This window comes from Anguilla rostrata, chromosome 5 (genome assembly GCF_018555375.3).
Source record: "Anguilla rostrata isolate EN2019 chromosome 5, ASM1855537v3, whole genome shotgun sequence".
Lineage (NCBI taxonomy): Eukaryota > Metazoa > Chordata > Actinopteri > Anguilliformes > Anguillidae > Anguilla > Anguilla rostrata.
In genome coordinates this window covers 43,923,997-43,948,675 of record NC_057937.1, presented here as the reverse complement: position 1 = coordinate 43,948,675, position 24,679 = coordinate 43,923,997, and the positions used below count along the sequence as shown (strand labels likewise).

At 44.3% G+C, this 24,679-nt stretch overlaps 1 protein-coding gene across 7 annotated transcripts in view; it reads right to left on the bottom strand.

Annotated features, from left to right (window-relative positions):
• The window catches only part of LOC135255352 (E3 ubiquitin-protein ligase NEDD4-like), a 40,056-nt gene extending 16,613 nt beyond the window's left edge, over window positions 1-23,443 (bottom strand). For 4 of the 7 annotated variants that reach the window (XM_064336419.1, XM_064336422.1, XM_064336421.1 and 1 more), the window contains exons 1-5: window positions 11,079-13,563; window positions 2,581-2,631; window positions 1,892-1,953; window positions 873-975; window positions 176-339 (exon numbers count right to left, since the gene is read on the bottom strand). In XM_064336419.1, coding sequence (XP_064192489.1) covers window positions 176-339; window positions 873-975; window positions 1,892-1,953; window positions 2,581-2,631; window positions 11,079-12,263 — 1,565 coding nt within the window. In that variant the 5' untranslated portion in view covers window positions 12,264-13,563. Of the gene's footprint in view, window positions 1-175; window positions 340-872; window positions 976-1,891; window positions 1,954-2,580; window positions 2,632-11,078; window positions 13,564-14,702; window positions 14,765-19,197; window positions 19,237-19,402; window positions 19,482-21,882; window positions 21,957-23,105 lie in introns of those variants that run through there. The other 3 variants (XM_064336425.1, XM_064336424.1, XM_064336423.1) reach the window with 3 other exon arrangements.
• Window positions 23,444-24,679: the final 1,236 nt, after the last annotated feature.

Here is a 24,679-nt window from a genome sequence, read left to right as displayed (position 1 = left end):
GTACAGAAGAAAACACCAAACAGAGCAGTATTATACCAATATCCACTACCCATTAACATTAAAAAAACAGCCATTAAATTCTGGAGACACCTAAAACACAGCAACTCCCATTGATACCATTACAAAGCCCACAAATGGTGTGAGCGGATCTGAAATTGAGAGAGACAGAGCATACTGGATAGTGGGTCTGTGCCACTGCGTGGTCCTGCTCTCGTGGTTGACATAGAAGGTTCTGCCCAGGTTGTCCTGCCTCTCTTCCCAGCCAGGGGGCAGCGCAGGCAGCTGCCGATGGTGCCGAGTCCCAGACATGTCCTGACTCTCCATCAACTCCCATCCCGGCTGCGCAGAAAAAAACGTGTGACACAGCATTACCAGGAGCCGTCGTCAGGCTTACTCAAAACGGAGTCAATGTGACAGCCATTTTGTTACTTAATTTTTTGGCTATCCCAATGACTTGTGCTATACTCCAAAATCACTCTCAGAAAAACATGAATATTTCCCACCAATTACACACAAAACACAAAGTTGGATTGGTGTGGGAGTGTAAAGAACAAAGACAGCTCAGATTATAAATAGCTATAGGATAAAACCGATAATACTCAGGATGGTAAATTCTGGTAAAACAAGTTAGGTGTTTCATTCCTGGCAGTACAAATATCCATCCCCTTCAAACCCATCATGTGAAACTCGTGCCTCTCTAGTTTATCTTGTTACCTCTGATAACTAAGCAAGTAACACAAACCAAGCATGTTTTGCAAGTAGATCACACGCAGAGAGACTGTTACTGGCACGGATTCCTGATGAATCCATCTGAAGGTGAGTAAAGATGAGTAAGAGAGAGAGAGAGAGCTCTGGGCTCATTTCAGACTCACGTCCAGCTCATCGCCCTGCTCGGAGCCATCCTCCTCCGAGCCACAGCTCTTAGGCAAGTACGTCATCTTCAGCCGCAGGTGGCCTTTCACCCGGGACTTGTGACTTCAGTCAAACAGAAACAATATGAAAAACACACACACACACACACACACACAGGCACACACACCACACATACACAAACACACCGCACACAAGCACACGCACACATTCGCATAACATGCTTGATTAAAGTGAACATGGTGTGGTAACTTGGAGGATACTCCTTGTAGTTATTTCACAAACCACTGCCCAGATTCCATCTACTGGAACTGAAATGAGCTTTTCTGTGAGTGTTACTCTTTCCGAATATACATAGTATGATGAGTCTAGTGGTCACCGAACATATTCTAAATATGTACATAAAAATGTGTATAAATCTTACATTTTCACAAATTTGTCACTTGTAGAAAAAGCTTTTTACAGACCAAAAAACACAAAGAAATGTAGTTTTCCATACTCTAGGCCATGGCTAGACACATACACTGATCTATGCTGAAAAAGCTATATACACGGACAGCTGCCTCCAAGTTCACATATTATTGTATAAAACTTTTTTTGCTACCTTCTATTTTTTACAAGCTATCCAGCCTGATCCAACGTATAATATTCATGCAATTCATCCAACATTTGAAAATGACGTTGAGATTGGGTTTTCACATTTAACGAAGAAAGCTTACCCTGGTGCCTAAGTCCCAGCCCATAAGTCTGTCTGAGTTTAGGCTACGATTCAGGCCATCACAGCACAGAAAAGCACACCAACAGGAAATCCCACAGATGAACTGAGCCAAACTACCTTAATGTTCACAATTGATTGGTGCAGTTTTCACAAGGCGGTCAAAGGGTAAAAGTTCTGACATTCACCCCGACTTTTTTCAAAATGCTCAGGAAAAGGGCATTTGCAAACAGGACAAACACGTGCCAAGCGTTGGAACCAGGAAAAAAAGAAAAGGGCTCAAGTATTAAACGAAGCAGAGCCAACCTTCTTGGGTGAAGTAGAAAATCCTTAAATGTATATGGTCTTTCAATGTTAGGATTTTCTGTCTGAAACAAAATGAAAGATAAAAGAAAGAAAAGATTTAAAACGACACGGTCTAGCATACACAAATACCTCTTTCACACACATGGTTATAACATAAATACGGATGCAAACGTAAACAGTGGAAAAACAATCTGACTGTAAAATGAGGCAACGTTAATAGTATCAATGTGGGTACTGGAGGTTTAAGGTGATGTTATTGCGGAACAAGCCATGACAGAAGGGATTAACTTTCCACCTCTGCGGTCTGGAACAAACATATGATCTGTTGTGGCCACACAAAAAAGAAGGGTGTTTTATGTTCAAATAGGCTAACACTGGTGTGTAGTACGGAAAAAGAGACTGATGCAAGTTAGCGTGAAAACAGGAAATGATGCCACAGAGAATGAAGTGTTAAACTCTATAGACACAAGCCTTAAAGTAGAGCAATGGGTATATCAACATGATGACAATACAGTTCAAAGAAGGAATTTGGCATATAAATATCTCGATTTACAAGAAAATAATCAACTGAAATAGATGCAGACCATTTGAAATAAAAATCACCAGTTTAAAGACCATGAAAAAAAAAACATGTAAGAAATTTCTTTCAATTTCAGAACACAGAAAAAGACCCTGAATGATAAACTCACTGGTATTTGGTGCAAGGGCACATCCACCTGCCCAAGGAAATCATCCCGAGTCTGGAAAGCAGAGACAAACAGGCTCATTCAGAGTGGATGCAGTGTGCTGCCAGAAGGACACCTCTCTCACGCATGCACACATGCACAAAAAGAGACGCACACAAATACACACAAACACAGACACACACACACACAGACAGACAAACACACACGCACGCACACACATGCAGACACACACACAGATACACACAAACAGACACACACTCACACAGACACACACACATAAACAGACATACACACACACATGCACGCACATGCACACGCATACACACACACACACACACACACAGTGGCAAATAAGCTATTAAGGCTACATCATAGGGTAAAGCAAACCAAAGTTTCTACAATACAGTAGCAGGAAACAGACTACAAACGACTTTACAAACAGACTCAATATTAAAGAATACAGTTCCATATATCATGTCCCCACATGCAAAAAGAGACAGAGTGTATGTGCCAGAAGTAGCACTTTATGAACTCAGGGTATATTCTAAACAGAGTGAAGTGTCTGCACCACTGCAAGTATCCCAGATCTTGGGAGCAGTGCCATACAGCCTTCACGTTAGAAACACATCGCAGCACAATGACCAACCTATCCATTGAACATATCTCCGTTCAGCCTAATCGCACCTTTTATGGGAAGCTGCACTGAGCGCCGAGATTTTATTTACGCTTCTCTCCTTCTGAGTGAACCGGAGAATGACTCCTTTTATACCACAGCCGGTGCTGAGCCAGCTGAAATAACCTGCAAATGTAACCCCCCCGCGGCCACCATAAGACTCCCATAGCCCGACTCCAGCTCATACTCAGATATAACACATTAATCGCCCATTGTAGTGACATTACCCATTCCAAATTCACTTAACTTCAAAGTTCAACTTAAACACAGTAATTATCATGAAATGGTGGACCGCAGGATTTTAGCACAGACTTATGGAGGCAAAGCTGCTGTCTGAACATACAAGTTCAGTCATTCGCCATCTCCATATAATGTGAACGGAGAGGTTTGCTCCGATGATTCAGCAGACAGCGCACACAGGCTTCTGACTCCCCTGCCACAGTAAACCTCAGAGGCCTTCAGTTACTATCAAGGTTTGGCTTGCGATTTTTGCTGTTGAAGGACAAACACAGAAAGAGTCAATATTCCAGAATATTCGCAAGCGGATATAGAGAAAAATACAACAAACCATTAACTGAAATTATTTTAAAGGCTTTTTATTTCAAAATAATTTTGTTTAAGCAATTTAAGACATTTAAAATAGCAGGTTGACAAAATATGTCAGAAATAGCCACAGCATGTGCCAGCGTGTTGTGCTCAAGTGATTCACTGTGGAAATACAGTAGAGGGGGAAAAAGTAGGCCAAGCTAGAGGTTTCGCTTTTGGACCGCAGGCATTTCTGAAATTGTTTCCAGCTGGTACAATACTTTTCCCAGGTCAGCTTTTTAACTGAGAACGAAATCATTTAGTTCCTTAATTCTGAGCACCGAGAATCCTTTTAAGTTAGAAGTGAGATCAAACTTTCTACTTCCTGAGGTCACTAGTAAATTAAACCAACCCATCCTTAAGGACAAATCATATCTGAGCGCACAGGGGAATGTTAAAGACAGCTGACTGAAAATACCAGAGCAAAGGTTTGCTTGATATTACTATACTGTTCCAACCTTGGATTATGTTTCCACTACATGAATAATTATTCATAAATTACCAGTCATCAGCACCCACAGGCAGGCTTGGGGGTTGGCACCGATGTCAGATGTCAGAAATGGTTTCTTAAAAGTGAATCACTCACATGTCACGGACAAGGAATTTCAGCGGAGAAACAGAACCGGTAAATGGCACTGATGTCAACACCGCCCTCATGTTTCCACCAATAATTTCACTTATGGCTTCAAAGGGCGGGACACGCTTGTTATTTTTCAGCTGGAAATCAAAAGCAAACGGTGTAAGTATCAAAAATCAATGCTCCCTATTAGCCCAGGAGAATTATAAGCCCCGCCCCACAGCAGAAGCAGGGGGGGATCTCAGGGGAAGGCCGCTCAAATGCACCATCATCAATCCAGCGATGAATTATGAAGCCTTACCTTTCACTGGATACCTCACACATGCATATGAACCCAGCACCTCTGAAAACAAGCAGGTCTTCAGAGGCACTGCCAATTCGTTAGATTTCAAAACAGGTGTGAAAGGGGATGAAATTATACCTGATGAGTCACGCCAGAAAGTTTGCAGGAAATAACTCCATTAAAAATATTAAGAAAACACAAGCGAGAGGCACAATGAAAAGGCTCCAGTGAAAATGTGTACACTTCCTACACAGCAGGTTCCCATTACGAGAGGCCTCAAACCAGAAACGATTCAAAAAAAGGTGCTTTGTTTCCTGGAAGGGGTGAAAAAGAAACATGAGAATTCTCTATAAAAAGCCTGACCTCCTATGAATCAGTTGTAATGGCAATGTAATGAAAATAAGAACCAGAGACACATTTTTTAAATAGCGACGGGCTGATATCCTTTGCACATTAGGAAACTCAGTGACTGATTATATGCACAACGCATTGCAAGCAATGCCCCTTTCTCCTAGTTAAAATGTTTAGATGCATTGTGAAATACAATGGCAGCTGATATTCCTATATACACAATCTTCAGAGTACCCAAATAAGCCCCGTAAAAAAGACATACATGAAGTTACCTAATAACTCTACTGCTTGAGAGAGATTCTCACTTTTGCATTATATAAGCCTGCGTTCTGGGTTAACCAGACAGCAAGCCAGTGAGAGAATAATTACCCAAGATTCTGCAAAAAATAGAACACACAGGAGCGTGGACAGCGCAATCTGCAAGGATTTGGACACTGCCACATTATTTTGTCGTTTTGACTCTGTAGCCCAGCACAACAAATTTGAAAAAAAACAATGAGGTTAAAGTGCCGATGTCAGCTTTAATTTGAGTGTATTTACATCTATACTGGGTGAGGCGTGGAGGAATTTGAGCCCTTTTTAAACATAGTTCCCCTCAATTTTAGGGGACCAAAAATAATTGGAAAATTGGCTGCCCAGCTGTTTCCTGGCCAACTGTGTGTTGCTGCATCATTATTTTATGCACAAGAAAACTAACAAAAGGTCTACAGTTGATTTGAGGAGTGGAATTTGCATTTGGAGTCTATTATTGTTGTCTCTCAACATGAGGACCAAAGAAGTGTCAATGCCAGGAAAGTAGGCCATCACGAGGCTGAAGAATCTAAAAAAAGAAAAATCAGAGATATAGCCAAAACCTTGCAGGTGTCAAAATCAACCATTCGGTACATTTTCAAGAAACAAGAATGCACTGGTGAGCTTAGCGAGAGCAAACAACCTGGTAAACCACGGAAGACCACTGGAGCGAAAGACCAAAGAACACAATCAACTGTGGAGATAAACCCCTTTTCAACTGTTCAACAGATCAAGAAAACACTCCAAGACGCAGGCACAGATGCGTCAAAGACTACCATGAAAAAAGGACCACATCAGCATAACCTCAGAGGGTTCACCACATTAGGCAAACCACTGTAAAGCCTCAATAACAGAATTGCCAGGTTAGAGTTTGCCAAAAAGTACAGTAAAAAAAATGAAGAAAAAAAATTTTAAGTTCTGGAACAAAGTCTTATGGACAGATGAGAGGAGTATAAGCCAGTATCAAAGTGATGGAAAGAGAAAAGCGCAGAGCAAAAAAAAGAAATGCTTATGATCCGAAGCAAACCACCCCATCTGTGAAACATGGGGGAGGTAGTGTTATGGCTTAGCCATGCATGGCTGCCACTGGAACTGGCTCACTTTTTTATTGATGATGTGACTGCTAACAGCAGGAGGATGAATTCTGAAGTGTACTAAGAAATCTTATCTGCTCTGATCCAACCTCTTTGTACGATCTTCACCTTGCAGCAGGACCATGACCCCGAACATACTGCTAAAGCAACCAAGTTAGGCCAAAAAGTGGAATGCTCTTCACTGGCCATGTCAAGCACATGACCTGAATCTAACATATCACTCGTTGAAGACAAGAGTAAAGAGAGTAAGACCACTAAACAAACAGGAACTGAAGATGGCTGCAGTACTGGCCTGGCAGGGAGAAGCAATATTCTCAGTAAGCCATTTACTTGGCTCAATATTCAGTGTAATAGAAGAAAGCCCTTTATGTCTTACAGAGGTTACTCATAGCTGGATACTGGCATATATGGGTCATGGTTACCGGAGAAAGGTGATAACATGGAAAAATGTAATATGCAGGTTAACACCCACACTAACATATTAGTGTGCATGTAAACATAGTCATTAGCGGATACAGGACAGAAAAAGCCTACATTAGTGACCAAATGGATGCACCTGCTGAACCATTAGGTCATGTGACACTATCTGTATCCTCATGTTTTCCTTTTTGTCCCAATGCGCTTGCATTGTTTTTCATACACGTGGACACTACATCACACATTGGCTAAGTGTATAACACTTATTCCACCACAAACAAAAATTAAACAGAACTGCCAAAGACATTGCATATGTGCTGCCTGCACACTGCAGTATTTTTTTGCAAAACAAATTCAATTTGGTACCACATTACTATGGTAACAGCTCTGGTGAGGACCAACAAGCTTCAATTTCTTATTTTTCTAAAAAGTTTGCATCAAGCATCTGTTTCCAGGAAGAGATGAAAGCTTATGACAATGACAGCCAAGGCACATTATTTTTTTTCCAGCTACCACATATGCATTTTGCCCTTTCTGTATAAATCTGATGGAATCAGCCTGGAGCACTGCTCATTTCTGTTTGTGATTTGTTTAGTTTTTTTTTTTTTCTAAAGCAGGTTCACAGCTGTCACCTTCAGTAAATTTTGCAAGGCAGCGAATTACAAAACCACACTAAACAAAGACCTTATTGTTACAGTCAATGGCCCATCCATCACAGTAAAGAAGGGACAGCGCATTACCTGCACATTACCAGGTGCAAGTCACAAGGGTGAAAATTTTGAAAGAAATAAGTAGGCATTACTCTAATGAATTACAAAGGCTGGATTTTATTGCGGGTAGAGACCAGAATTCATCTAATCTCATCCCACTCATCAAATATGCTCACAGGACACTATAAAAAAATATAGAAATGGAAAAAATACGATGGCATAATAGATGTGCCACTCAGGAAATGCCTTTTCATGTATTTAAACCACAAAGAACAAGCAGTAGTCAACATTAAGCTATGCCTCTGCTGCACGGGTACAAGATTAAAGGAACGTTTTAAGGAAGCTTTTCAAAATTATAATATTTGGGAGTACTATGCTTGTTCCATGTTGTGTACCATGAAAGCAGATCTATCCAATACCTATCCATTATTTGGTATCTGTACACCTACTTACACTTGTTCTATGTAACCTTTGTTCAAGTTTATAGGATAAGACTGAATAAAATTAAGCAGCAACATTACATGTACAAATCATTGTTAAGGCCACATGACAATATTGCCCAAGGTACGTATTTTTTGCCTGTTTTTCAAAGGCCATAAAATTTCCTTCCCGGCGGGAGTGTGATTAATGTGAACACGCTGATGCAAATTCAAGCTCTCCCTGAGACTCAAATCATGGAGACTTTTTTTGAGATGTTAGAATTACGTTCAGCTACGTTAATTTTACGTTACTTGAATTTATCATTTTAATCTAATAGCCCTGTGTCCCACACAGACTGTAGCGGACTGCGATACTTCTCCTGTGTAACTGCAGGGGAAAGGGACTGGGGGACAACTCCCAGGCCACAAATCACAGGGCTCCCTGCGTGACTGATCACTAAGCATAGGCAAAATCACTCCAGTCTGCTTTCTCAACTTTAGTCTTCACTGCATGCTGACAAGGACAGGAAGGTTTTGAATGGAAACGTCACAGCTGAAAATCCAAAACGAGGCATGTTCTCTGTAATGCTAATGTAATCTTCACACAGCAATCTGTATCGTGCTGGGCAAATACATATCATATGGACAAAGTCTTTTTACTGGAAACTGCACTGGATCGGGGTAGTGTCTGTTGACCTGGAGAACTACAATGTGTAGGTTTTACTGAATTTCAATTAAGCTTATAGCAATGCACACATTGCATCCATTAAACTATGAATGGTGAAGTCCTTCAGAAGCAGAGCGGGCACCTCAACGGCACATTTACATAACAAATGGAGGCTCTCATCCCCGTTCCAGAGCATAAACATATGAGCAAAATGAGGCTTGTACAATAACCGTCTTTGATATATGAGCTCCAGTGGTCCAGGGACGCACACAGTGAAGGGTGAAACCTTATCTAAAATGTGGGTCAGAAAAGAAAGCAATTGTAATAAATGTGAGATAGCATGCGTATTTACGTACATGTAAATTGGTTTCAATGTATACTTTTACTTTGCTTTGCGTTGCATGATCTGTACAGAATTCTTCGCCAATATTTACAAAAATATATTTTGTGCCAATAAAGCGTACTGAATTGAGGGAGAGAGTGGCGGAGAGCGAAAGTGACAAACAGCTTAACAAACGGGTGCTGGCAGAGAGACGGACACCCAAAGCGTAACAAACAGGTCCTGGCGGGGGCGGTGCTCGGGGAAAGGAACACGCCGCCCTTTTCCCGGCAGCAGACGGCGGTCCCCACACCCAGAGTTCCCCAGCTTCCATCTGACCCCGGCCTGCGGAGGGCTGACAGGTCCAGAGGCTCCTCTAATATCACTGTTAAATTTGAATCCGCAGGCTTGTGTATCGCCACTATGGGCCAGACTATCTGGAGTCAGGAGAAATATTCGGGAGGCTGTTTATTTATAGCCAGGGGGGCCACTTCTCCCGCTGCTATAATTAGCCCTGGGTAAATATTTAAACGGATTACCCAAAGCGTTAACAGAATAATAAAAATGGACACCCCCCTCGCCTTGACTTCTGCACGCCTGCACACACAAGCGAGCTCGTTATGTTCCTGAGCAGGTATCGGGTTCGTTTGTTTATTTATTTTTTTCTTTCATTCAAAGCGCCGCACCTGGACACCGCTAATGAATGATTGTGATGTAACCGAACACTCCTGAATGTTTGTCCACATAGGGCTTGTTAATTGCATGACTTGGCCGGATCGCCCTTCTCAGTTGCTCTTCTCTGCTCTCGCTTTGCAGGCATCTGGGCATCTGACTGCGGGTAAACACGCCGCGCTTTAAAAGAAAAAAACAGGACCGAGAGGGGCGGGCAAACGCAGTTACTCCAAAACGCGCAGGATAAACCAGGAACCGTTTTCTTTCAGCCGCCTCTCGACCAAAACCCTCGGCCAGGAATCGAAAATCCAAAGGGAGGATAAAAATAAAAGTTTGTTTACATGACGGCATACCTCCAAGACGTCCAGTTTAGACTATCTGAAAGATCAAGGATGCGAGCAGCGCAATAAAATGCATTTTGCATCCTCTGAGTATGTTTCGGGGGTTATAAAAGGCCTGCTTGCAATGCAAATGGCTGCTGATTGCATTTCAGAAGCCACCATCAGTCTCAATCTCTTCCTCAATTTCCCCAACAACGTTCTCGCAAGGAAATTCCCAAAGAGTGGGGAGGGGTCGGGCGAACACTGCACAAGACATTTGTTTGCTTGTAAAATCCTGAGTAAGCTTTCTGGGGCTTTTCAGCAGAGCAATGCTAAACTGGATTCATTAATTGATGATGAAAAGAACTTTCCAGAAGGCTTGCTTGCTTGTTCTGTACACAAGAAATCTAATTATTTCAGCCTCATCATCATTCAGCCATTGACAGTGAGTGATACGCCGCATAAGGATGTTAATATCTCAGTAATGGCAGGGAGTTGGCAAGGAGACGGCAGTTTTTCCGAACGCATTTGAATTAATTGTAAAACTGACAACATCTATCAACTTGACATATTAATACTGTAGCGTTATAAAGGGGAAGAAAGCTGCCCTGTAAACACAGCTTCCCTTTCCATGGAAACAATTCTTTCCCACTAAAAGCCTCTCTACCCAGTAATCGACACTCAGAGGGAAATAGGAGAATATATGGCAATTACTGGAAGATTGTCCTCCCTAATTGCCACCGCATAACCTAACAACATTATTATCGCGCGTATTACTTTTCAAAGGCAGCTCTAAATAAGATGCACAAGCGCAGACCACGGCGTAGCAACCTCTGCAGAGCGGTTCGCTTTCATGATATAAGACAGAGGCAGCACGTGCTCATTTGCATGGGGGCATTGTGCCGAGCGTAATGCAGAACGGAACAGCGCGGGCTGCTCTCTCCGCACCCTCGAGCGCCCCCCCCCGCCCCCCAACCCCAACCCCAACCCCCCGCTCTCCGCTCAGATCTTTTCATCACAGCCCGTGCGGCAGAACACATTTCACTTTGGGAACAAAAGAGGCCCTGTGAGGACAATGGGTCCCGACCCTTTCTCCCGCAGAGCGGAAACGCAGACCCCTTACCCTTTCGCCCGGGCCGGTCCGAACGCCGTTGCCTTGGTGACCAACGGCCCCGTCTTTCACCAGTCCGTGGGACACGTGGATGTGCACGTGCGGGCCGCCGCTTTTGGGACGGGCCCAGCCGGGGTTGGAGACGCGGCAGGAGATGTGCCTGTAGGGCACCTCCAGGGAGACGCTCCTCTGCAGAGCGTGGTGGCGGAGGAGGGCATCTTCCTCCTCCTCCTCCTCCTCCTGGACGCGGCCCCGGCCGGCCGCGGGGCTCTTCTCGGGGGGGGGCTTGAGCGCGGACAGGCAGGAGGTGCTGCGGAACAGCTTGACGTGCTGGCAGGTGGGCTCCGGGTCGGGCTCGGGGGCGTGGCCGGGGGAGTCGCCGCCGCCCGCCTGCTGCTTCCCCGGCGTCGTGAAGCGGAGCATGACGCTGGAGCGCCAGCCCGAATGGTCCGGCTCCCCGACGGGCGGCGTAGCGTCCCCGGGCTCCGGGGCGGGGCCAACAGCGGTGGCGGCTGAGGGAACTCCAGGGTCCTCGTCCCCGGCGGTCTCGCGGCCGGACACCACAAGCTGGCGCGAGGTCTGGTACGGGCCCCGCCCGGCCGGGGGGGGCGCGGCCGCGGGGCTGTCGGGCGAGGCCGGCGGCGTGGTGCAGGGGCTCCTGGGAAAGATGACCAGGGAGGAGCAGCGGCGGAGGGGCGCCGCCGGGGCCCGGCAGTGGGGTCCCGCTCGCTCGGGGGCCTCCGGCTCGAAGATGCTGCTGCTGCTGCAGTAGCCCGCGTCGCTGGCGGTGCTGCTCCCGCAGGAGCCCCCGTCCGCCCCCCCGCCGGGGGCCAGGTCCCCGGTGCTGCCCCCCGGGGTGGCCTCGCCCCCGCCCCCGCCCCCCTGGTCCTCGCTCTCGGGCCTGGGCTCCGGCTCCCCGTTCCCCTTGCAGGGCTGCAGGGAGATCTGCAAGGTGCTCTTCTTGCTCCCGCTAACCTTGGGTATGAACACGGACGAGTGACGCAGTAAATTGCCGTACTCGGCTGACAGCGGCGGCAGCGGCAGCTGCCCCGGAGTCACCTTCATGTGGACGGAGCCGGGGCGCGGCGCCGGGCCGGGCCCCCGCTGCTCCCCGCGCTCCCCGTGCCCGCAGCTCCCCGGCAGAGGGTCCGTGTTGCTCCTCCTCGCTCCGAAGTGCAAGCGGAGCCGGCGGGCCATTCGTCTAACTCTTTAATCCCCGGGATCCAGGGAAAGGCATCGGCGAACGGAGCGGGGCGGAGAAAGAGAGAGAGAGAGAGAGAGAGAGAAAAAAAAAAAAAAAAAGACGCAAAAGCAACTGCTGCGAATCCCCTCCCGCGATTGCGGTCATTAGCGGCTGCGCATAGCCAAAATAGCTCCGGTGACGGGCCGCATTCCTCCCGGGGCCGCGCTGGAGCGATTAGCCGCGGGGGGGTGGGGGGGGGGCAGGTCAGATGAACTCCGGAGCGGGAGCGTGACCAATGGGAGCCGCGTATCCCGGGTGCGCCGTGCCTTTAAGGATCCCCCCGAAGCCGCGCGGCGGCGGCGGAGCGGCGCTCTGGAAGCTCTGGACGGCAGCGCTCAGCTGCTCGACTGAAGCCCGGCCAAGCCCACGCCTGGGCTACACCTTCCCCGGGCTGCGACGACCAATCCAGCCGCCCCCCTCCGCCCCCCCGGGAAAACAACAACCTTGCATTCTGGCTTTTCGGAGCTCCTCTGTCGGGGCGTTCGCTTCTGGCTTCGGGGGCGAGCGCTACCTCGAGTGGTAATGGCGTTTCTGCGCCGCGCCGCTGCTAATATTTTTACCCGTGGGTATAGAGTTACAGGAAATCTGTAGGAATGAGGTCTGGCATAATTCAGCACCAAACTGAGGATTGAATTTCCAAACAGCTTCCATGCTAGCAAACCGCTACGCCTGTAGAAATATGCAGGAAGCCACTGGCAGTTATTACAAACTGCAGAGCTGGCTCCCCTCATGAGCAATAACCCCCCTGGCTCACACCAACAGCCCTTTGACAGACAGCTTAGGCAGTGAAAATCGCATGGCACAGTTTTAAATGAGCCCAGGCCACTCGTCTCACTGAAGAAGCACAGAACTCCAGGCAAAAGCCCAAAGAACGTAAAGGCAACGTAGCGTGACGTTGAGCACTTCTATAACACATTAACTTTGTTTGAATGCAGTACTTTCTTGCGAGCAAGCCAGCTCGGGGAAATGAAAGTTGATAGGCGACACGACCTGTCACATGAAACATCTTGTTGTTGCCAACGCTGGTTTAATGGCTGTTCCCCTGTCACAAGCACTCTGCTCTTTCAATCAACAATGACTGCAGATGACTATGGCATTACAGTATAAAGGACACTGGTGGCACACAAGATTCCCCATGCGGTTTCAGTGCTAACTGACGCAGCTGCGCTAGTCACTTATTAAATTAAGTACTAAGCCTCGTGGGAGTTTCTGATACCACACAGGCCTTCTATTAAATTCATCTCAAAGACAAACCGCATCCAGAGTTCAGAAAAAAATTATACTCACCTACAAATATGCCATGCCCCACCATTTTCACACTAGATTTTTGGAAACCGCAAGTTTCAGTTTAAATAGATGTGAGTCAGCGTTTTTTTAAGCACCTGCCCACTAATGAATATTTACTGGAGAAGTTACACCCGAGAAACTGTAGAAAGCAGGCAACATGCTTATCTGGATCAACGGGGAAATTACGACAAACGGCGAATTGAAATGCTGGTATATTGACCACTTTTTCAAGCAATCACCCTAGGCATGTTTGAGGACCAAGACTGCGCTCTTGCTTTGGCAGTTGAACCACCCAATCCCCCCATTATTCCTATCTGTGTCATAATAAGAAATGCGTGCCCACCATAACATTCCTAAATAAGAAAACTTGGAGATCCTTTGTACATTTTTTTCACTAAGCTACTCATTAACTTATGGGAAAGTGTACATATATTCTTCATACATAAGTCTGTTTAACAATTCAGTGAGGTAGAAGCTGGAATATAATATCTGAAAAAACATTACTAGGTCATGCAGACACATTTCTTGTGCTGACAACCACCTGGCTCAAAATCTTAATAGCACCCTTGAGCATATGCAATTTCACGAACCACAACACCTGTTTATACAGTAGCAACAAACTGCAACAAAAGGCAGTTTTCTCATTTCTAGCAAGTTAAGGCTTTCAATATTCCCAAAATATTTTGCCATTGAAACTATATTGTCCTATTGTAATTGTACAGTTGCTTTATAAAGTTAAGGCTTTAATTTAACTATCTCTACACCCTAGTAATTGCTACACAATAGTCGACACGGCACTGCAATTACACTTAAAATAATAGTACAGGAGCCAGCGTAGGCTTTCCACCGAAACGGTAGATTTGAACACAATGTCAGATGGACACACTAAGCCTATGTATTTATGACATATAGGGACTATGCACAAAGTGCCCGCACGGTAAAAGAGATGAGAACTGCCGTGCCAAATTCGAGCACCAAGTTAAGCCAGCAAGTCCATTAGAAATGAAAGGACATCATGAGCCCTGTTCTCAGAGTCTGAGGAATAAATCATGAGGAGGGGTTTGTATTCCAGGCAACGATGGGTGCCCGCCCAGCGGACGGCTCGCAGACCTACCAAGCGGTTCTCGTCGAACACCTCGAGCAGCAGCCGGTGCTTCCGCGGGTGAACCTGGAAGAGAGGACACAGAGAGCCGTCAGCGTGACATCATCAACCTCCCGTTCACCTCGACAGCCCCGAGCTACGCTCACAGACTCGCTGTAGTGAAGAATCAACGCTGAGAAGTCGGCCATGAGAAAGCTCTTTCTGACAGTTCATTAAGGACCATATGTAAGAAAAAAAAAGAAAAAAAAACAAACAAACAAACAAAAACAAACACTCCTGGTCCCAGAATAGATTCCGCAGGGCAGGGCTACTGAAGGTCATCATTCGCCAGAATCATCATCACCCTTATTGTCAATGCAGTCATCATCATCTGCCAGTCAGTCCACTGTAGAACGAAGGCATCCCCAAACTTTCCCTCTCTGACCTCGCAGGTAACATAACCTGTAATATCAGTCTGGTTCTCTTTCAGCCTCACATTCTCTCTGTAGGTGTCCGCTATGTGCTGTTCATTTCCTCTTTAATTGCAGCTGGTACACCTTGACACCCTATTCTCTCCAAGCTGTACAAATTGTACAGTTATGTTCTGTGTAATTATGTTTATGACAAACTAGCCTGCTGTAGATATTTTTGTACTCTAAAATCATAATACTCGATTTTTTTTCTAAAGAACAATAAAAAGAAAAGAAAAAAAAGGATGTGACAAATTGCCCCTCAAGCTTATTTGTCGCAAATTTCTTTTAACAGGCGGCGATGAACAAAAAAGAAGGCACTAGTAGTGGTGAAAACATTCACGGCACACTCAATATTACATGACAATGCCTGGAGGCTGAGTCACCGCCGGCTTTTAGCGCGGCTCGGTGTGCGTGTCATCCCAAATGCCTGCCGCCGTGCAGCGAGCTGCATGCCGGACGGCTGCCCCGGATCCGTCCGTCCGTCCGTCTGTCAGTCTGTCTGGACCCCGGCTCCCCCGTAACCGCTGCTCCCTTCCAACCGAAAATGGAAGGTGACTCACGGCGGACGTGCGTCAAAGCGTTCCGGCGAAGCCCGTGACGACGCGGGCGCTAAGGAGAGAGAGGTCCCTACGCACGGGAGCCGTGACATCGTCTCCCGGCTCCTGCCAGTTTTTTTGCGATGACAGTTCGGCTGAAGGTTACGAGGGCGAGCTTCATTCGCGAACGGCTCAGGAGGTGTTTTTTCACCATTACCTCATCCAACCGCGTGTGGAACATTTCAACTTCAGGCTAATTAAAGTCAGAACAGAATATAGCGCAAGTGGCTCTGACGATGACGTACTGTAGCTGACGAGATTTACTGTAGATGGGAAGGCGTTTTGAAGCCAGCTCTTCACATCCTCCGTAGCCATCCCCCTTTTCAACAATTCCTTATTCTAACCTTGACAGGCCCAAATAAGCTCTTTTTTGGAATTTTGAATGATCAAGTACACCAATTTACCAAACTGGCTATCTACTGTATGTTAACTGCAGCATTACCCAAGCACAATACATTTTTTAGCCGTGAGCAATAGCTGTGGATAATTGGGAGTTTAACGTTTAAGGTTTGCTGTGCTCTCTGATCACGGGGCTTCTGAACTCTCTATGAATTCAGCATTTGGGCAGACCTCAGCAGGCAAAGACGTGTCAAATTCTGTCCTGTCTGAGTAAAAAAAAAACAAAAAAACAACAACCGATACTAACCTTATTAAAAATGAATGGCACAAGGCACACTCACAGTCCTCTATTTCACTGCTAACATCAGCATCTGGGCACCCAAAAGATGCAGCAAAAAATCAGGTTTCCTACCGCAGGGCTTCTTTTACTCTATGAAAATATACTATATGACATTGAAAATGAGTTCTTCTGTTGAACTATGAATACATCCCATTTAAAGTACAAACAACAGTATGTCAAGTGTCAATTGTTCCAACTACAGAGGGCAGCCAACTTATCTTTCCTTACAGGAAAGGGATATGTTATTTAGAGTAAAAGATCTCAAAGGGCCAATATTGACAACCCAATCCAAATTTCGCATATTTATAAGGACACGATTACAAAGCTTTTGGAAACTCAAAAATAAATCAAAATGACTTCTTGATTCAACAGTTAAATCTCTTAAACAACAACACATTGGTATAGTGGCTAAGATCCCAGACTTCTGGGTTTAATTCCCACACAGGTCAATACTGCTGTAAGCTAAAAAGGAAGGCTCTGTACTTCACACCTCAGTACTGTTTTTCACCGAGAACATGTAAAAATATTCATGAAAAATGAGGACCTAGACGATGCTGTAAAAAAGTAACCGAGACATACATTTATTATATGCTCAAACCGCAAGATTATCATCATCTACCTCAATTATGTGAAACAAACAGCCTAATACCAGGCAGAGCCTGAGGGTAAGGCTGGATGATCTAGCGCTTGCCTGCTAGGTGGAGCTTTGAGACGCCCCCCCTCCTGGCCGGGGTGAGAGAGTGGGGGCGTGGCCAACCCAAGCCCACCCCGTGACCTGAGAAAGTGGAATGCATAAACTGAAACGGGCCTGCTAGCTCAGCGATGCCAGTAATGACACTCACACATTGGTGAACCTGGGGCCAAATGGCAGCCTGAGTGCTCTAGAGCGAAGGCGCCTGAATGTGTTTGTGAGCATACGCATGTGTGTTTTTCTAGACATGTATATGGGTCTGTGTGCGTGTGCCACACATGCGTGTGTGCGGCATGTGGTGCGTGCATACATATATGTAGCGTGTGTTACTGTGCGTGCTTACACATGCGTATGGCACACTTGCATGTGTATGGTTGTGTGTTCGTTCATGGGCGTATGCAGGCATGTGCGCATGCATGTTTGTGTTCAGTTTGACTTTCGCATGCATCATTAGCACACACGCTGGTTCTGAAAGTCATATAAAAATAAACTTGACTCGCCAGCGGGGAATATTGTGTAAACACACAAAGTTATTCCCAGCTTTCAAGTGCGCCGGCTCTGGTGTTGTTCACCCTGGACCTGGAGGTCAGGGGTACACAGAGCTAAATATCACAACCTCCAGCGGCACACAAAAGACGCGTGCAACAGCTACAGCCACAGGGACCGTCACAATATGGACATGCCAAAGCGAATAAAACCATTGTAGGACACACCAGCCAGTTTAAACAAACAACACTGCATCAAATACGGATTTCTCGTGTACATTTGGTTTAGTTTCATGAATGTTGGTGCTGCATTACTTTAATAGGAGAACAGTGTCATTGGGAGTATCCTACAGCTTTCTTTGCAGGAATGGCTTCCTTTTCAAAAGATCACAGAAACAGCCCAATAACTTAAAATCCTTTCTGCTCAGTTATTTCCAGAGTGAAACAGGAGTGTTGCAGCAAATCCAGATGCTGGCAAATTAAATATGTCTGAGTTTTCTCCTCAGACTTTCCTTCTAAGTTAAACTGAAAGGGCAAAATTTTTACCCTGTGTCTGTTCTATGATGAGAAGAAGGAAAAAACAGATGTTTGCTATGTTTGACAAGCACAGTGAGCGTGAAGAGAAACACAAAAAAGCTAACGCTCTCGTTATCCATCCTGCTCTGGCAATTCAGCAGACAGGAGAATGTCACCCAGTCCTATGACCATAGCTCTGTAAATGAAGGAACAGATGGTGTGCAGTGTAGAAATAAACGGCCGCACCGTTCACACTGTTGAGATGCGGTGCCCTGTTGTTATACTCGAGTCGAACGTACATCTCCCTGGATGGCGAAAGCGGCCATTAAGAACCATTTTGAGTACACATCGTCCACCAGCTGGGACCTGTGGGTGTCTCGCACAATGAAAGTCTGATCCGGCTGCAATGACCCAGGCGAGCAAACGCTAAATCGGAAGGGCCCATCTCGGATCTCTACCGAATGAATTATTGAGCCAAGGCTATCCCCATTACAACAAGCCAGGACATGCTCTGTAGAGTCCGTCCTATAACGCGATTTACATTTAAAATGTGAGCACTCCATTACCCGTGAGCGGTGAGGAGGAGAGCCAGGAACAACGCTGATAAACACGATAAGGGGCTTTAATGGAAAACACTCTGGCCACAATGGAACTTTCTCCATTGAAGTACACAAACAAAACACTCAAGGACAGACACACGCATGCATGCAGGCGCACGCGCACACACACACACACACACACACGCGCACACAAAGGGCATTTCCCAGCTGCAGATTTAGGTCTTGATATTAGAACTCCCAGTCGCTGACCACCCACCAAGCTAAAAAGTAAACATGATAGCATCAGGTAGGGCTGAAATTTCTGCTTTCTGCCAGTGTGAAACTCACTGTACCAACCTAACCACAAGATTAGCCCTCCAGTTAGCCACTAATTCATAGTATACAGCATACAGTGACACAGAACCAGTATGGCATCCTGAACACAAACCATTTTAAAGATGAACTGAATATATCCACCCTTTTCCCCTCCATTTATGAAATGTTCAGCTTTTTACTCTGTATTCAGACCGTATTCACTTACTCTGAAAAAGAATTCCTCGTTCCATTTTGGGTCCAGCGTCTTCAGAGCACAAAGAGAGGGGGAGAAAGAACAAGGGTAAGGAATTTTCCATATCTTATCAATCAGTGCTTTTCCATGCGTTCGTGTGTGCACGTGTCTCTCAATACATCAATGCATTTGCGTGTGGGTGTGCATTTTTAATTTTAGGACCACAGCTTCTACTTACCTTTTTAATTGTTTTGGTCTGAAGACTGGTGAGCTCTCCATTCACAGGATCATAAAGGGAGACTCTTGTATATGGGTCACTATTGAGAGAGTTGAGATAAATATCCTAATTAAGTGGTTTTTAATCTGCACTTATTTTCTACATTAATGATATACACAAGAAAAACTGTACATTCTGCTGTGGCTTTCACACTTCCAAGGGTCACCAGAATTACCACAAACCGACAATATGAGCGCTCATTCATGTTGACATTAGAAACAGCAGCATGTATACATATGCAACACAGACATATAGATGTTTCGCAAGACTCAGGCCAGAGCTGCTTGTAATCTGGTTTAACCGATTTATTCTGAGATGCTTTTAATGACTGTTCCAACTGGAAAATGCTGAGATTTCACAATGACAGAACAACAGAAATGGTGTCATTCTCTCGTTTGCACTGCAAGGACAGAGAAGATGACTGAAAACAGCACCATCTAAAGGCAGCGAAGAATAATACAGCTCACATCCAGAACAAACAAGGGCATACGACAGCCTAAATTACATTAAGAATAAGTACATCGGCAGAGTAAGCCACTCTGGAGCCAGACCATAATTTCATTTTTGTTAAAAAATGTTAACAAAAAAAATTGGTATGAAAACCATCATAGGTGCTACCATTCCGGAGTTTCACAATCCTTTTTACTGCAATGTGGTACCACATTATGGCCTGGTAATTTCAACTAGAGGGTCAGCAATGCTCCAAGGGAAAGAGAGGAGAGTATTTGTGGGCAGACTGTTTGAAATCCATACATAACTGGACACATAACGCTCCTTCATGAGTGGGACACTTACTGAGTTCCAAGAAAACCAGCAGACAAGGACCCCCCTTGAACAAAATAAACTATGACCATAGAGGCATAGTCAGGTGTTCTGTGACTTTCAACCACACCATTCCGCCATAGGTTGTGTTTGTTTCAAAATACGTAACTTTGACAGAAACCTGCATTTCGCTCGAGTTCAGTAAGCATCTCTTCTATTGAACAACATCGCACTGTCAGATGTGCAAGGTGAAACTAGTATTGCAATCATCAATTCTTAGTTTCATATTATAATTACATAAACTAGCGCTTTAGTTTTTCTGCATGTTGGGCTGCCATGTCAGCTGTGTTCAAATATCTTGTTTGCCATCATTCCTATCGGTTCTGACAGTATTTTACAAAGCAGCTTCATTGTCGAGTTTTTGTTTTTTCGAGGTTGTCTTTTCTCCATGTCAGCAGTTTCACAAGGGTAGCTATGGGGCATATCAAGATACAGGTTCAGTTTACCTCAAACAAGCCCAGTTCATCAAAACCTTTTATTCGCAAGGAAAACTAATGTGAAAGTCAAAATATATTTGCCGAAGTAAACAATTTCATTTGAACTCTCATGACTGACCCACCATACTTACACTATTCTACGTGCACAAACACGCATTCCTGAATGACAGTGATAGGTTGCTAGGCAGTGGGAAACCTGTGGCCACAGGCCCACTGAATGCTGCCTAATGACATCAAATTATTTAAATACTATTTATTTATGTATTTGTGTTAAAGGAGAGTGGAGATGCACCCTCTCTTTGTACCTTTTGCTTTACTCAGACAGAGGGAAAGCAGTGAAGGACACAGCTAAATATTGAACCACGGAGCAGAAAGTTCCACTGTAGGGGGAGACTAACACCCAGCCGCTGTGTTTACTACCTGGCCTGAGAGTCAGCCAGCCCTACAGACTTCCATCACGCACCTTGCCTACAAACTAATAACCTAAGTATTGATTTAATGTCCACTACATTAATTCATGCATGTGTCTGAGCATACTGTAGGAAGCTTTCAGTAAACAGCATAATGAAATGTGAAAATGGAATCAATGCATCATTTATTTGGTGCTAATGTGAGCACTATGATTGTGTTATCTATTTACCAATTATGTAAGACCTGTTATTGGAGGTGTAGGCATACATTCCGTTCAGTATTTGTGGCCCACTGATTTAGATTCGGGTCAGAAACGCAGCCCACCTTAAGATGGCTGCCAACAACTGCATTCCCACTGTCTGCACCAAGCACTATTAAATTAATTGGTTCTAGTCACAGCATGATTACAGAGACATATGGGAGTATGGCAAGCACTGACACCACACAAAGCAGCAAAAGTTTTATTCAGCAAACTGGATGACAAGCCTAAGCTCGGTGAGATGCCAAGGTGGAGTTTTAATGGAATAAATGCCGTTTTAGGTGATAAAAAAAGAGAACTTACGGCTTGACACAAGGTAATCTTTCATAACTACAGCTTTTTAAAGTTATAGTGTTGTAATTCAATTTTATTTGTTTCTAAGTTCAACAAATATGCAAAAATGATGGTACTTCATCTATATTTATACTGCATGGGCTAAGAAATAAAAGCAAACAATTTCAGAAATTCAAGCCAAGGGTAAGAGTACAGACTTTGTTATTGTATTTACTCACCTGGCTCCTAAAATATCTTTCTTAGCAAGTCCAATTCCTGCAATGACCTTTACTCTGAGAATTCTTGATTCGTCCTGAAAAAGAGGCATATGTGCATTAATTGCAATATTTAAAAATACAGTTATTTTAAAAATTATACCTAAATCTTGCATAATAGTGTTTTTGTTGTTGTTTTTAATACGAACAGCTAAGAACGGTCACATTCAGCAACAGAAGCTCACCGCGTTTCTTAGATGAGACTTTGTAGAGAAAAGTCATTTTCGTGAAACCAAATAGGTAGGCAGCTAGCTAACAGTCTTTATGAATGGTCAATTATTTTTATATAATGCAGTTCCCCATAAAGCATAGGGCAGTTCCTGGTAAGAACCTTTCCTACAGCCTTTTGTTAATGTAGCATGGCTTAATACATGATATCTTGAAAAATCAAGGCATATACGGTACTAATTGCATTCCGCTTTCACCCGCCAGTACAGTGCTGCAGACCCGTAATATTATGATGAAAGGCGTTACCTGGCGCACAGCTGACGACTAATGAACCTTATCCAAAACCTCCAGCTTAATTCAATCATGGCGTAATATCTCCTGGCTACGAGTCATACCAAGAAAAAGTTGGCACACGTGAATATATACCCATGTAGCTAGCTAGTGTCAGCCAAATTAATTGGATATTATTCTAGATTATATTTGAAAAAAATATACTAGCCAAAATCAACAGTAGCTGTCTTGCAGCAGATTGTACCAGTATGGCAGCAAGTCAATAAGACTGTTTTCAGCTGTCAATCTGAGCTACCTAAAGAGATAGACATTTATTATTAGGTGCACAGCGTGTTGCTAAATATTACACATAGCTAACACACCAAGCACAATATAATAAAATTAGTTAGCCCAGCCAACAAGCTATTTGACCAGCCGAATAAAACAAAGACATGTGAAGGAGGACTATAGCTAGTTAGTCACGTAGCTGGCAAGACAATAATTCACATACTTGGTCGTTAACAGCACCATTATAGCTAAACTACTATTGGCCAGCGCTAGCTAATCAACGTCAATACAATCAGCTAGCTACTAGAAATCACAAAATCTCGAACCGCATGTACAGACAGACTGACAGGCAGCTAATGTTAAATAGATCATTTTACCGAGCAGCAAAATGCTGTTGAGTTAAAGGTAACATAGCGATATAACGTTAGCTAATAAATTGGACAAATCGTGATTTTCTTTACCTCATCACTCTGAAGACCTCGGACCTCGGGTGCAACTGCAGCCATACTACTCATGGTTGAATTCGAAGGATGCGACTATGCTAACGAAGAAATATGGTGAATTGTGTTAGATGTTATAACGTTATCTAAGAATAAGAAATTAACCTAAGCTTTACGTTGCCGATCCTCTACCCGCCCCTCCTTCCCATTCACAAGCTATCTGACTTTCACTGCAACCTGGCTGACGCTCGTAGCTAACCAATAAACACTGACAAACGTGTTGGTAGTACGACGCTATCCTGCACCATCCTAGCTTTGAATTACATTTCCTTCCGCCCGTCCCGCCTGTCCACCACTACAGCCAGGTTTCCCAGCTGCGTGCGTAATGTTTAGTTTATGGGATCGGTAAATCTACATCCGGTGTAGCTAAGTTTTATCAGGTTTCAATCTTAGTCATTTCCAAAAACAAAATGCTTAATAACCAATTTGTCTATTTCTAAAAATGAAATATGAATGTTATTATTGATAACTATAACATCGTTTCTCATCATTTAACTAGGCCCTTGCCTCCTCCCATGTAACTGACCTTACCTGTTTTCTAATCTGGGCTACTTCTACTTTATACGGCTTTGCAAAACACTGTAGTTTAGGTTTCCAAAATATATGCCCGTAAATTTCCCGAATATCTGAGTTCACAAAAATACTAGGTTTGTGAAAGTAACGGCCAACGAAATCTCATTCAAACAGCATCCTAGGGGGAAATATAGGCTAGCTTGTCACAAACCAACATCCTGCGATGCAATCAACATTGGATATTAGCTAATATGATCTTTCAGTATCCAATTGCACAGATAAATTATCTTTTTGTGATTAACGATTATATAAGAATGCATACCTGTCACATTTACAGAATGTTGTGAAAAAAGAGTGACGAATGAAATTCAGGTAACACAATGTGACACGGTCTGTGTTCTATGACTACTCCAGCCTTTTTAACTGTCGGTCTGTAGTCACCAATTGAAAGCTATGAGAGTTGCAATATAGTTCACATGCACTTGAAGAAATTGCAACTCATTGTATGTTCTTAACTCATTTGGTAATTGTGAATCAGTTTTGAATACCGAAATTCAATTGAGTGGATCTTTCAAATTCACAAATTCAGCTTCTGGTTTGCCAGGTTTACCAAACTGCTTTGGAATCAGAATGTATTTATTCAGACTGGGTTCAAAAATATTGGCAATAGTGTTAAAAAATATATATGTTTACTTGACAAGCTGCCAATTGCGATTGCTGTACTTACTGTAATTACCTTTTAAAAATAAAAAAAATTCTTCTACAACAATGCCTGTCAATTAGTATTCCAAGGCAGTTGATTGAAGTAGTTGGGTGAAGTCAGTTAAACTGGGCTGTTGGGTAAAATGGACCGGATATGGTTGGAGCATCTTAGCACTTTAAGATTAAATGACCACCCATCCATCCATCCATTATCTATAGCCGTTTATTATTGGTCAGGGTCATGGGAGGTGCTGGAGTCTTTCCCAGAATGCATTGGGTGAGAGGCAGAGAATACACCCTGGACAGGTCAACAGTCCATT